The following is a 14,502-nucleotide window of genomic DNA, read 5'->3' as shown; positions in this document are numbered from 1 at the left end:
ATGGGATAAAGCAGGCAGGCACTGTCTGCAGAAGGCGCGCAGCCGTCTCCCAGCTTGTCGTGGCACATCTGTGGTTTTCATGAGAGCTTGGTGCCCATAAGCTGATGAGAGAACGATTGCCGGGGCCTCGGGAGCAGCTCTGTCTTCTCTGGAGCGGTTCTCTGCACCTCTGAGCTGCGCAGCCCCGAGGTGTGCAGTCCTGAGCTGTGCACGCAGCGTGCAGAGCTGCTCCTTAGGAACCTTTGCTCCTGCCAGTCCCTCGTGCTCAGGCTCCTCAGTCAGCACCTGCAGGAGGACGATGCCAGCACACACAAGCAGCCACCTCTTGGCTACGTCTTTCTTCGGGCGTGGTAAATATTTTCTCACCCGTGCTGGGTACAGCACCCTCCTGGCTTTCCTGCTCCGTTTTGTTGGAAGGCCTGGAGGTCTCCCGACAGCTCGGATTGCAAGCAGAGGTCTGGGCAGACTGTCTGAATTGTTTTTCAGCAGAGCTGTGCTGGAGAAAAGGCTTTCTCCCGTGTGAGGCATCATGTCCTTAGCGGCCTGCTGGGGTAGCTCTGAAAGCTGGGAGAACTGCATGGAAAAAAATCTCCCTGCCCAAAGATGGTTCTAATTCAAACAGCAGCCTGACAAAATAATATTAAAAATATATATATAACTAATAACAAATGGTGCTTTTATTCTTTCTAGTTAAAGCAGGTCATGCAGCTCCCCAGAGCTGAACTCTCGGAGTGATTTATGTGTCTTTAGGGGAAGCTGTTCTTTGATTTCTCTCCCCACTCCTACCTGTGCTATAAATACCCACCTGAGTGAAGATGATGATGAGTGAAGATGCCGTGGGAGGAGCTGGGCTGACTCACAGCTGCCCAGGGATGTCTCTGCCCCAGCAGCCCATACCTGCCCGCAGGCATGCACTGCTAAGTGAGAGCATGCTCCTTCCCAGTTCCACTCCCTGCGTTACAGCTGTCCATCACAAGGCTTTCCCTCAAGATATTTTGATTCTTCTGAGAGTGTAACATTCATTAAAATCCACTCATCTGCTATAAAGAACGGAAATGGAGCCTGAGGACAGGTAAACTCTGCTGCCTTCCCAACCCATCCATACATGGCTGGGAGACCCCAGTTTCTGTTATGATCCTGTGCAATCTCAGCATTGTGCCCCAGGAAACCTCAGCACTTGCTCTGGCAAGCTCAATCCCAGGTATGCCCACAAAAGGAAAAAAATCACTGCTGGTGTTCAAATTCCTTGTGCTTTATGCTGACTAAACAGAGCCTGAAAGGGCTGAGTGCCCACAAACCTGCTGGAGAGGCCTCCAGCTCTCTGTAGGATCTTTGTCCTCAAGTCACAGGATTTAGCTGCTAACTTCATAGAATCATTTAATAGAATTATACAGCAGTTTGGGTTGGAAGGGACCCCCAGGAGCATTGAGTTCCAGCCCCCCTACCACAGGCAGGGCCACCAACCTCCAGATCTGGTACTAGGCCAGGTTGCACAGAGCCCTGGGTGATGTCTTGAACACCAGCAGGAAGACGTGTATCTGTTGATGTGGGGAACCTCACATGCTCACATCTGCTCAGGCAGGTGGGGATGAAAAGTGAGTCCTGCAAAACATCCGTGGCAACCAGCCATGGGAATAGCCAATGTAAAACCCAATAGAACTTGATCTAGGAAAAACTCCTCTGAAGGAGTGGTTGGGCAGTGGGACAGACTGCCAGGAGGTGGGGGAGTCACCCTACCCAGAGGGGTTCAGGAAACATGTAGGCATGAAACTGAGGGACATGGTTTAGTGAGCAGTGCTGCTGGCAGGTGAACGGTTGGACTGGATGATCTTAGGGGACTTCTCCCATCTTAATGATTCTGTGATTGTAGCTCTGCAAGGTGTTCTCCAGCAGCTTGGACCCAATACAAAGCAGCAGCAAAGGGCACAACTTCAAAGTTTAAAACCACTCTTTGATGGCTCCCGTTACCCTTTTGTCTTCCTAACATTGCTTGCATTACCCTTCTTGGAGGAACAAAATGGTGGTTGGCTTTAAATCACAAGACAAGCAACTTCTGCTTTTTCTCCTTTGTAAATCACCATGACAGAGATTCCAACTCATGGAGCTGCATTTCCAGGTCTCTGTGACACCCGGGCACAGGGGACAGCTCAGGAACTCCGGGTAACAACACTGCCTGTGGCTTTTGCCATCATCCCTAATCCCCATTTCAACTGAACGCTGGAGCCAGTGGCTCATTGTGACACTTGCTCCTGAAAGCACCTTCCTGAGGGCAGCATCTTACACTTTGAAGGTGACTGCTTAAACCTGAGACAGAACAAGGCATAGAGATGGGATTTTGATGGCTTGTGGTGGCTCTTTCTCCTCTACAAGGCCAAATCCGGAAGGGTTGGGAGATCATAGAATCATATCATGGAATCATAGAATGGCCTGGGTTGAAAAGGACCACAAGGATCATCTAGTTTCAACCCCCTGCTATGTGCAGGGTTGCCAACCAGCAGCCCAGGCTGCCCAGAGCCACATCCAGCCTGGCCTTGAATGCCTGCAGGGATGGGGCATCCACAGCCTCCTTGTGCTGCTTCTAAAATCTCCTAATTATTTTCAGTTTGCAGGAAAGGAAGTGCTAAAAGGTGAGGCATCAGTTCAGGCAGCTTCTTTAGCCACCATCTCACAGATGTGGGTGCCACCAGGGTAGGATGGTTCTCCCTCCAGCTCTGATGGCTGAACCCACACTCAGCATCCTACCTGCAACCCCTGCCGGGCATCCGCCTCCCACGGCCAGTGCAAAATCCTTCCAACTAAACCACGCCAATGCTTTCAACAAAGCACACAGTGGGAACATTTATCACACGGAGCTGCAGCAGCTTTGCCCTGTGGTGACTGAGCCCTTGGGGCCGCCCCAGTCCCTGCACGCCAGTGAGTCAGGATGGGATTAGCAGCACATCCTCCCACTCGCAGCACACAGACTTCAGGCCAGCTCCGCACGCAAGGCGACACCAAATGCACCCGAGTGTTAGGTGAGCGGTGATGTTAAATGCCAAAATCACACATTTGGCATCACATTTTAATTCCCTTTATTAACCCAGAGCCATGAGGCAGATCAGAGCGTTTCTCCCTTCGTCCCTCAGCATGTGGTTGCCTTGGTACAGGTGCTGACCATCCACAGGTGTGCCGGTGATGTTCCATGGCTCACATCCCACCAGCACTGCCCAGCACCCAGTGTGAGGACGTGAGTAATAACATGACCTCAGAACACTGAGACCCAGGAATAGAAGGCTCTGCCTGTAGGGACAGCTCTTCTTCCTATTGGCAATCATAATTATCCATTAGCTTATTATCATTTGAGCGAGATTACACAAGGATTTATTTATAACTCTCAGGTTAGCTTGTCCAAGCAGGTCACCGAATGCTTCTCAGATGAGAACTAAGGTGAATCAGCATTGCAAGAAGCAGATTTTCTGCCCACCAGGTGCAAGGAGATGAAAAAGCAATTTCTGTTGAACTGCATCCAGAGTTGAACTTCATCCATCCTCTCTAGGCCAGAGACAACAATGCATTTCACAATGAGCTTCCAAATCCAAATAATGAGTATTGGACGCATCAGGAGCAGCGTTCGGATGTGGAGGTGATGGATATTTGGCATGAGCATGAAACACAAAAGGGCTTGGTGTTGGTCCTGGTACAAACAGAACTGGTATGGAGCAGCTTCTGGAGATGGAGCCCAAGGCACTGGTGGAGCTGAGGATGCTGGGTTACGTCAGGCCAAGGCACTCTGCAATGCTCAGTATCACATTTTGACCACGAAAAATCCAAAAACTGCAGTGCTGTTTGAGCACAGCAATTTGCAGGGAGGGGCAGAAACTCTCCTTACATCATCTGAAATAGTTGGGACGGACCCAAGGTCTGAGGCACGCGCCTTTCTTTGTATCGGAAAGATAAGCAACAATCTGGAAGCCAAGGATCAGCTCACCCTCAAAACAAAAGCTCAGAACACTTTCCAAGCCCCAAAGGCAGCCAGAGGGGAGGAAGGGCCTGGGTAGGGTGAAGAAAGCCCATGACTCAGAAACCTTCATCCCACATGTTGGAAATGCATGAAGTCATCTCAGGAAGAACGAAGTGCTTCGCTCTGACGCATCAGAAGCAACCCACGATGGTAAAGCCAAATTGGGCTGGGTGAGGGGGTTATGTGAGGTACACACTGTGTCTTTTTGGTTGCAGCCTCAGAAAATCTGCTGGGAATTGAGAGCCGTGTTGGAAAAATGTGGAACGTGGCACCAACACCCCCTGCTCCTTGGGTACCTGCATGTACCTCTTGCTGTTGATTTGGACAAGGAGCTTATGAGGAAAACCATTAATCTACAGGAGTATCTCGCTCCAGGATTTCAATTTTTTCTCTCTTTGCTTAGAGGAATGGGTGACACACCACGAGGGTTTGACCTGAGTGAGCGTTTGGGCACCGTGGCACATTAAGGAGCCAGAGTAGGGCACAGGCAGAGGTGAAATCTGAGGTCAGAGTGCTGAGGAAATCCCAGCCGTGACTTAACTCCGACTTTCTCTGGATGTGTAACAATAGGAGCTGAATCCCAGCCTGAGGGATGTCACAGGAAGCTCAATGTCAGTAAGCTCAGAATAGCATCCACTGAGAACCCAGCACTGTGTGCACCCAGCATGGAGCTGCCAGCAGCTCATCGCTGCAATCCCAGCAGGAGGAGGAGCAGCAGTCCCTTCTGGGAGCCTTTGCTGTTTTCCCATTTCCCCAGCCTGGCTAATCCAGCCTGGCCATGCAGGTGCCTGAAACTTTGGGCCTAAACCCAGCTATTTTAGCATCCCACACATTCTCACTGCAGAAGAGTAGTGTTAAACTGGAGTGATCTCAATGAAGAGCACTGCAAGTGAGACCAGCTGCATGCTGGGTGGGACAGAGCTAGAGCTGAGCCATCAGCAGGCACCAAGGGGAGGCAGAAGCCAAGCAAACAGCAGCTTGTGAGCCCACAGACTCCAAGCACTTCTAACCCATCCTCCTCCATCCCCCAGCCCGGTGCAGCTGCTCTGCTCAGCCCATCTGGGAGCTTTGCCTGCAGTGTAACCTCACCCATGCTCTTCAGAGCTGACCCCACACCCTGCACAAGGAGAATATGCAGAGCTCAGCCCTGCTCCCTGCCTCTCCTTTGCATATTTGAAGGCTCTTATCTTGTTTCACCTAACACTCCTCACACCTGCAGGTGTGTTGGCTCACACGGTGCAGCCCAGGCTCTGTCCTGACAGGGTGCCCTGATGAGGCCCTGCATTCCTTCACCCTGCTGTACACCGCTCAGTGTACAGACCTGCACCTTCCCACCCTTCCCAAGGCCATGCCTGCACTCCTTCCAGCATTCTGCTGTGCCATCTCAAAAGCTGTTGCATTTTTCTCTGCACCTTGGATGAATTGCCTCAGTCACAGTTATTGCAAGCTGGCCTCGCTCTCTTCTCCCCTGATCAAATTAAATGTTGCTTCCCTGGTTGCACTGATGTGTTCAGTGAAGATTACAGGGGGAAATGCATTGAAGCACTGAACCTGCTGGAGTTCCTCATTAGCTTCCCTCCCCCCCTCGCAGGACACATTGCTGGGCTATGTGGGGATGGGCTGAGTGCTGCACCTCCAGAAGCAGTACCTCAATTTACACCCTGCTCCAGTGCTCCAGGCTGATGCTTTGGATCTGCTGCAGTTCCTGGCAGAACCATCACAGCCAGAGGCACCAGGCAGTGAGAATGAAGTCCCTGGGTTGTGCACAGTGCAGGAGGAGCAGCACTGGTGGCTCTGGTGGCCCAGCACGGCCGACACGATGCTGCAGTGCCTAACAGAGCAGTGTTAGTTTGGCACTGAATCACCTCTGTATCATCATCCCACAGCAAAAGGAATACAAACAGGGAGGATTCAGCCTCATGAGCCAGCACCTGCCTGCGGAGGCGGCTCTGGGCAGGCTGTGGTGGACGGAGCCAGCTCGGGTTAGCTCCTTTTTAGGAACCCTCCATCACAAACTCCTTTTCCTGGAGGCAGCTGAGCCCACACAGAACATGTACGTGCACCCACTTCCTTGGGCTGGAGCCAGGCTGTGTTACTGGAGAAACACAGGGAAAAGCCCAACCACTTCCCAGTGCCCGGAGCGCAGGGAGGAGGATGGGGACATCGGGTGTCCCTGGAAGCCCAGCCACACAGCCGGAATGCTCTGAGCCTGAGCTCAGGGCAGTTCATTATCGATCACTGTAAAAGCAAATCCTCCCAACTTGCTTGCAGGGGCACTTGGAGGTTCGGCTGGCGTCCAGCTCTCAGCCCTTTCCCAGGGACAAGGGATCCTCCTGCAGCCAGAAAGCAGCCGGGAGCTTATCCCTGGTATTGATCTGACAGCGACCCGGGCACTGCCCAGCCCCAAAGGCTGACTGCAGAACAGTGGAGATCTGTGATCACTTCATGATGGGGCACAGGCCAGGAAGATAGGGAAGGCTCTGCAGCTGCATGCTGGGGTGCACAGTGAGCAATGCCCACAGCCCATAGTCTGCACTGCTCCCATCCCTGGGCATCCTGGAGCCGAGCTGCTTCAGAAGAGAAGGGAGTGTGTGTATCTGAAGCCAGCTATGCCTGCCCTCTGGGGCACTGGGGGGGTTCTGCCAATGCAGGTTGTACCCCAGACACAGCTGACAGCAAAGGGGGTATCAGGGGCAGCATGGACAGCCGTTGAGCTGGGGTGATGCCTAACCCTCCCATCATACCTTTGAGCTTTCAGCAAAGCTGCAGCCTTTGCTCCCAGTCCAAACCACAGCCGCATCGACCCTGAAGAGAAATCTGGGTGGAAAAACACATTTCGGTCACATATGGGAAAAGTACTTTCCAATTAATTTATTCAAGATAGTTTGGATTTATTCCTGACAATAGCTCTGGAAGCAGAAATTTGTGATGGAAGTCTTTGGAGACCAACAATTAGAAAGAGGCAAATCAAACAACCAGTGCAAACATCCACAGGATTACGTATGTGATAATTCACAGCAACTTGTAGAAGGGAACCTGGGCACAAAACCAAAACCTGGGGAAGCAATGCCATGAACACCTGCTCTACCCGCCTGCTCAAAACAAAGACGTGCTGTTCCCAAGGCACTTCCAGGCAGTGTGCTCTCCACTGGGTCTCAATGGCAAGGAACATCAACAGGGTCCTGCAGCACTGGGAGAAGCCCAGCATTCCTGCTGCCCCGTGCCCACACAGCCCAAATGGTCTTTTCCAGTGCGTGCTGCCCAACAGACACCAGTTGCTATTTTGGGCTTTCTAGATAAGGAGCATGGTGAGGTGCACCCAGCAGCAAAAAGCAGAAGAGCTCCCATTGGAGACTGCAGCCCTGGAGATGGTGAGATGTGGCTCTGTGTGCTGCTGAGACAGAGAACCCCGATGGGTTCTGGTTTCTTCCTTCACTTGGTACTGCACAGCGTCTGTCCTCATTCTAACGAGTGCATGAGTAACAAACAAAGTGTCTCTAATTGCTGTGAGGCTGTGGGGCCCTCGCTGGCCACGCCGCGCTCTGCAAACATGGGGAACACCCAGAGGAGAGGAATGGTTGTGCTGCAGAGGAGCCCGGGCTGCCATCCCCTGCCCCGACCAGCAGCCCCAGGGCAGCCACTGAGCCGCTCTGCCCTCACACACTCCTCGTGAGACTGTAAATCCCAAGAACAGGCCGTGTCTCCGCAGAGAATCCCTACAGCAGGTTGACTTTGGCCACAACCTGCTTGCAGCCCAGCCTGGAGAACTGCTTGTCGCCCGTAGTGTAGTAGCTGAGCTGGCCGGCCAACCTCTCGACGTGGCTCTGCTCGGGGTACAGCCCTTCCCTCCTCATCTCCTCCAGGAAGCAGTCTATGACGTGACTCCTCTCCAGGAGAACGAAGGGGACGACGTCTGCTGCCTTCCACAGCGGGTGGGCATGGCTCAGCACGGGCTGGATGACGCTCAGCAGCTCCTCAGCTCCGCTCCGTTGCTGCAGGAGCTCAGCGGATGCGTTCTGGATGACAAACTCGGTGATTTCACCACCCCCTATGTTGCTTATCAAAATGTAGATGGCATTGAGGAACTCATTGGTTTGGTTGGGTTCAAAGAATCGGCTGAGAGTGTCCAGCAGGACCGGAGACATGAGCTCAACCTCATCCAGAATGAACAGCGGTATCTTCTCCTCGATTTCAGCTCTCGTAACCATGTCAGAAATCTTCTTAGACAAGTCTGTTTCACAAGTCAGAGGATCCACGCCGCTCGGGCAGTGGTGCATGACAAAGTATTGCAGCACGAAGTCATTGTCCATGACGGAGCGAAAATGCTTGGCCAGCAGCCAGCCAACGTGACTCTTCCCCACTCCTGTGGGGCCATTCAGCGAGAGGACCAGCGGCTTGTTGTGGATGTGGGTAGCGAGATAGTCCTTCAGCAGCTGCATAATACTTTCCACAGCAAGCTTCTGCCCAAATACTTCCCGGTGCATTGTTTTTTCTAAGCCATCGAGGTCGTATTTTTGGAGGTTGTCATCCAGGTTCTCTATGGCGTTGAGGATCTGGAAGAAGATGATGACGATGAGCAACAGGAGGCAGCGTTTGGCGTTGCTCTTCTCCTCCGTGGGGAGGTACCTCTTTGTTTTGTCAGGGTACAGAACTATCCGAGATTTCCTTCGTTTCTTTTTCCGCCTGGATTTGCTCATCGCCCACTCTTCCACAGACGTGTCAAAGGTGAAGTACTGGGACGTCTTGAAGCTGGACTGGTTAAAGAAGGACTTGGAGGAGCCGTAGAAACCAGATCTGTTCAGGGAGAACTGCCTCTGGAGCAGCCGCGCATGGACGGGCTCGGATGACTTTTCCTGGGGGAGCTCGAAGTGCAGACCTCTTTTCTTCTGCACTCGGTAGCGCTGCTTGAGGCGGACGATTGCCCTCAAGGGTGAAGAAATAAAAGAGATTTTCTTGGAAGCAGTGCGGATCTCAGCATCAGGCTCTTCTTCCCCTTCGCTCTCAGAGCAAGACCCCTCTCCCTTCGCATCGGCCTCCTTGCAGAGCAGCTCTCCTTCCCCATCGCTGTCAGAGCAGCGCATCTCTCCTCCCACGTGGCCATCAGCACAAGGTCCCTCTCCTTTTGCACTGCTTTCTGCCACATTCCCCATGGCAGCGGGAAGTTCTCCATCCACCTCAGCACAGGACACCTCTTCTTTTGCACCGCCCTCAGCACAGGATGCCTCTCCTCCCACATCCCCCATGGCAGCGGGTGCTTCCCCATCCACCTCTGTATCGAGCAGCTCTCCGTCCATCTCGCTCAGTTCTTACAGCCCACTCACATCCTCTTCTTCCTAAAGCAAAAAGGACAATGCAAAATCAACCTCTGTAAGAGCAGGAAGTGACTGACAGCAGCCAAACGAGGCTGATTGGAACGACCACACACAGCCACGGGGTGTCCAAACACGGATCTCTGCGCACAGCATCAGCCGTGCACCAAGGGGTGGGGAAGGCAGCCCCGGAGAAAGGGCACCGTTGGACGTGGCGGGCAGCAGGATGCGGGCAGGTGGATCCCGCCCTGACTCCGTGCTGTTTCTCTAGCACCTGCCAAACACGAGCAGCACTCAACAACACACCCCTCCATAAGGAAACAGTCACCCCACACCGCAGATGGGGCGTGGAAAGCTCTGCCGGCCGCGCCGCGGGGTCCCTTCCTTCCCGGGCAGCTCTACGGGATGGCAGCGGCTCCGCCACCTCCCGCTCCCGTCTTTCCCCACCCGGAGCCACGAACAGCAGCGCGGTCACCTCCCGAATCCAGCTGTGGGAAACGCGTGGACGGAGCTCACCCGGCGAGCAGGGAGCGGCGCTGCGATGGGAGCGCGGCGGGGAGCAGCGAGCGACGTCCTGCCGAGCCGACCTCCGGCCGCGAGGTGCCGGCTCCGTCCCCGCCCGCCGGCGCTGCCCGCAGTCCGTGTCACGGTGGGAGGGCGCTTCCCCAGCGCTGACGCACGGGGACGGCGGCTGCGGTGACATCGGCGGGCAGGAAGCGGAGCCGGGCAGGGCGAGCGAAGCCGCTCCCAGCGACCGCCCGGCACGCAGCCCCGGCCCCGCTGACCGCTGCCGGCCCGCCCCGGCACGTCGTCGGCTCTCACGTCGGGGCGGCCGTGTTCCAACCCGGCGAGCTCCATTAGCCCCGGGCGTTAATTGCTCACCTTGCGCGACGCCCGGCCGTGCCCCGCACCGAACCGGCCGGGCGAGATTCCTGCACGCAGCACGGCCGGGGGCTGGCGGCCACGCCGGGTCCCCACGCTGTCCCCGCGTCACCCCGGCACCGCTGCGGTGCTCTCCAGTCCCGTTCACTTCTCTCACCCAGGCGCTGCCCGAAGCCCACGGCACTGCCATCCCAAAGCGGCTGGGAACAGCTCTATGGCACTGCCATCCCAAAAGCTAGGGATCAAACCCACCACACTGCCATCTCGCAGTGACTGGGAGCAGTCCCACAGCACTGCCATCCCAAAAACTGGGGAGCAGCCCCATAGCACAGCCAGCACTACACTCCCTGAGCTGTGGTCCCTGGAATGTGGGATATCACAGACCTCTGTCTGGGGACAGTGCATCCTCTCCCAAGGCTGCCCGCACCAGGGCACAGAGGAATGTGGGAACAGGAAGGGGATGCTGTCAGTGTTCACAGGAATGTGAACAGGGAGCAGAGTGGTAATGCAGGAAGCAGTGGCACATCTCAGCTGCTCCCCAGTAGATGCTGCAGGGACACCACCTGCTGCACGGGGAGGTGACCCCAGGCCCTGCTCTGACAGCTGAAACCCCAACGGCATCCACCCCACGGCAGGGGATGACAACACCCTCTGAATGAGGGGGAGTGCAGGGACCAAAGCCCACCTCCAGCACCCCTGGACACCGAGAGCCCCGGCTGCACCAGGCAGGGGCACAGCAGGACAGCAGAGCAGGAGAAGTGGCGCTGGGAAGGGGAACCATTGGGAAACCCCAAAGATTCCCCTGGGCTGGGAACAGCCACCTGCATCTGAGAGCATTTGGGGGAAGTGCAGAACAAAAGGGGGGAAACGGGCAGAAGGGATGGGAGCAGATTTACAGCTCCAGGGAGAAGCGGGCCACCTGAAGCCCTGTGCCACCCCAATCCTGTGCCACCCCAATCCTGTGCCCCCTGCACCTCTGTGCCATTTACATCCCCATTCCACCAGCATCACCACGTCACCCTCACTGCTGTGCCATCCCCATCCCGTGCAGCTGAGCACACCCCAGAACCTCACCACATCCCACGGTGCTCAGCTGCTCCCCACCTCCCCGAGCACCGCACGAAGGTAACGGTGACACAAAGCCCCCAATGCAACCATTTCCCATTCGGCCCCATCTGCTTACTGACCGTGGGCTGGGTGTGGGGTCCCTCTGTGTGTCCCCTGGGTGCTGCCACCCCAACCCAGCACTGCTCTGCCCTCACAGCTGCACGGTGCCGGGAGGAAATGGCGCAGAGGAGTGGCCCTGCACCACTTCCTCGTCCCACTCCGTCCTCGCCCCGAGCATGGCTGCCCCGTGTGAGGGCACTGATGGGGCTGAGGGAACATGTCGGCCCTGGGATGCTGAGTTTAGGTGATGATGTGGGGTGTGATGGGTGCCAGGCTGGCAGCAGTGGGGTCACAGAGAGCCTTGGGGATTATTGGGGTGGTCTGGGGGGAAAAGAAGGTGAATCTGGGACAAAGCAGCACATGGGGAGGTGCAGGTTTGTGCCTGGTGCAGCTCTGTGCTGACAGCCCTGAGCCAAACCTTCTAAAAGTGACACCCCCCAGCAGCAGTGCTGAGGGGGCAGGGGCTGTACCCACAGCTCAGTGCCCTCTCCCCCCACCCCGTGCACCCATGTGTGCCCACTCCACTGAGCTCTGCTCGGTGTTGTGCAATGCTCTCATTTCTGGTGAATCCCAGGGGGAAAGCACAGGGTGGGAAGTGAAACCCCTCTCCTGCTGGAGCAGCAGCCCAGGAGCAAAAGTAGCTGGGAAAAACAAAACCTCCCAACTATTTCCCTTCCCTGCATGGACTGTGGCTGTAAGGATCAGCCCAGCCATCCCCTGCAGTGCAGGGACATCAGCATCACATCGTGGCCCCCTCCAGAGGAGACATGAATACATCTTGCAGGCTGCAGCCCTCATGGACACAAAACAAAGCATTTTAGGGGATAAATTGGGGGTTTTGCAATGGGAGAGCTCTTCCCCAGCAGCACTTAGCATGGATGCATACCATAAAAATAACACAGAAGCAACGATCCTCAGCCCTTGTTAAAAACAGCTACGGGGAGAGCAAGAAGCTGCCACATCCAGCAGCAACAAGGGTGTGCAACGGGATGGCGTTCTGTGCAACGGGGCTGTGTGTGCAGCGGGGGGCACTGCAGCCGTGGGGAGCATGCAGGTGCAACAAGGTGGGTGCGTATGGATGGGGGGAAAGCTGTGCAAAGGGGAGGCATGCATGTGCACTGGGGGAGTGCAATGGTGGGGGTACGTGCATGCAGGAAAGGCTGTGGGGGAGGGGAGCACGCGTGTGCTTTGGGGCAGCGCAATGATGGGGGGCACACACATATTGGGGGGAAGGCCAGATGCATGCAGGGGATCCTGCAAGTAGGCTGCGCCTCGGGCCACCCTCTTCCCCCATCTCGGAGCCCCCCACTCACCTCGGGCAGCCTGGAGCCCTGCAGCCCCCGCCGGGGCCCCCGGGGAGGACGCGGCCAGGAGCAGCAGCTGCACAGCCCTTCCTGCAGGGCCAGGAATGCAAATCCTGCCCAACGCCGCCTCTCCCGCGGCTCAGCCCCACCGGGTCCTCCCGGGAAGAAAAGGGGTGAGAAAACCCAGGGGAAGCTTTGGGACACCCATCCCTTGCGGTCACTGGGACCAGGGGGTACCCAGAGTGTTGGCAGCCAACGTGGGCTGGGGGCACCCACACATCCCTGGTGCTGCTTTTGCTTTTACACCAAATTCAGCTCTTTTCTCTGCATTGTGGCATCGGTGAGCTGGGTGCATGCAAATCCCGTGGTGGCAACCAGGACACAGAACAGGGCTGGAGGTACCTGGGGGGGTCATGAGCAGGGAGGTGCCACGCTTCCCTCCCCCGAGAACGGAAGAACAGGAAAAAAACAAACTAAAAAAAAAAAAAAAACAAACCAAAAATAAAAACAATGAAAGAATGCATAAACCCTTCCCAGGCTGCAGGGTGGGAGATTTCCAAACCCAAAAGCAGATTGCAGCCCACGGCAGGAACACCGGTGAGCAGGAGGCTCCGTGGCACCACTCAGCCCCATCTCACCATTAGCAAAACTTTCCAACCTCCATCAGCAGACGTGGCCACACGTGTCCCCAGTAACCCAAACAGTTTACATGCAGGCCGGGAGCATCCCTTGTAGGGAAGAGGCATCCTGCTGGCTTTCTGGAGGGCTCTCTATAAACAGTTTATAAATAGAGCAGTGTACCTGGAGTGCTGGGATCTGCTGGGACGAGGGGGGTCCTCCGGCGGCAGTGCTCCCACTGCACAGTGCAGGATGAGCCAGAAGCACCGACTGCTATTATTTGTACTGGCTCGTTTCTTTTCTTTCTTTTTTTTTTTTTTTTCCAGCTTCCGCAGTTCAGCCTGAAAAATTCCTTCCCCAGCTTGTTTCAATTAGCTTTCAGCCTTTTATGTTTCATCCGACTTGAAATGTTCATTAAACCCAAGTTGTTGCTACTGTAATGCTTTGAAAGCTGGGCAGTGACAGCCGCCCCATGGCTCTGGGATGGGGACAGAGCAGCACTACTCTGATCCAGCAAACCCACAGCACACACCGGGTGACTGGGGAAGGTCAGCACAGTTTCTGCAGAGGAGAAAGCGAAGTGTCCCCATATCCCAAAGCAGTGAGGAAAACCCCACAGGAGCTGCTCCAGCAGCACAGAGCAGGAGGCAGAGCAGAGCTGGGGGTTGCACAGGCTTTTGTCTCTGAGTCCTTATCATGTAGGTCCTGGGTGCAGCTTGCGGGGATGTCCCAAGCCATGGCACAGCAACAGGGGGGTCAGTGCTGTGTACTCCACCCTGCTCCCTATCCAGCCCAAATGATGAGTCCGTTGCATCACTGCATGTCCTACCAGGGTCTGGTGGGATCCACATTGCTCCTGGTGTGTTCAGTTTGGATTTCCTCCCCTGCTTGCTGCTGTTTGGGATTTGCCACCATTTATCTGTGCCTGGAGCAACGTCCCACACATTTGCCCTAAAACCCAAATTTTCCACCCTGCTCAGAGCTTCTGCAGCCCTGTGTGCACACCCCAAGCACAGCCATGTGCACCATACAGTCACATTGACCCAAAGTGCCCTGCCCACATCACCTCTGGTGCCACCAACCCACTCCTTCACCCATCCCAGGTCCCCAACACCAACACCTGCAGTCGGTCCAGGGATTCCCAAAGGGGATTTGCCCTCACAGGAAGGGCTGCAGAGAGGCTCCCCAGGCATTGCTTCCAATTGCCAAATGTTATTCCCCC

The 14,502-nt window shown here is 55.5% G+C and overlaps 1 protein-coding gene across 5 annotated transcripts; it reads right to left on the bottom strand.

Annotated features, from left to right (window-relative positions):
• Nucleotides 1–6,849: 6,849 nt before the first annotated feature.
• On the bottom strand, nt 6,850–13,573 carry TOR4A (torsin family 4 member A). Of its 5 annotated transcripts, none has more exons than XM_048965958.1 (2): nt 9,785–10,060; nt 6,850–9,333 (listed from the first exon to the last, which is right to left on the bottom strand). In XM_048965958.1, exon 2 carries the CDS (start codon nt 9,292–9,294, stop codon nt 7,717–7,719), a length of 1,578 nt encoding a protein of 525 aa, XP_048821915.1. In that variant the 5' UTR covers nt 9,295–9,333; nt 9,785–10,060; the 3' UTR covers nt 6,850–7,716. The 5 variants fall into 5 exon arrangements, with proteins under 5 accessions (XP_048821915.1, XP_048821914.1, XP_048821912.1 ...); XM_048965957.1 differs by lacking the exon at nt 9,785–10,060 and adding an exon at nt 13,464–13,573 and having other exon boundaries at nt 6,851–9,333; XM_048965955.1 differs by lacking the exon at nt 9,785–10,060 and adding an exon at nt 12,672–13,015 and having other exon boundaries at nt 6,851–9,333.
• Between the last annotated feature and the right edge of the window lie 929 nt (nt 13,574–14,502).

This window comes from Lagopus muta, chromosome 19, assembly GCF_023343835.1.
Source record: "Lagopus muta isolate bLagMut1 chromosome 19, bLagMut1 primary, whole genome shotgun sequence".
Taxonomy (NCBI): Eukaryota; Metazoa; Chordata; class Aves; order Galliformes; family Phasianidae; genus Lagopus; species Lagopus muta.
This window is presented reverse-complemented; position numbering and strand designations above follow the sequence as displayed.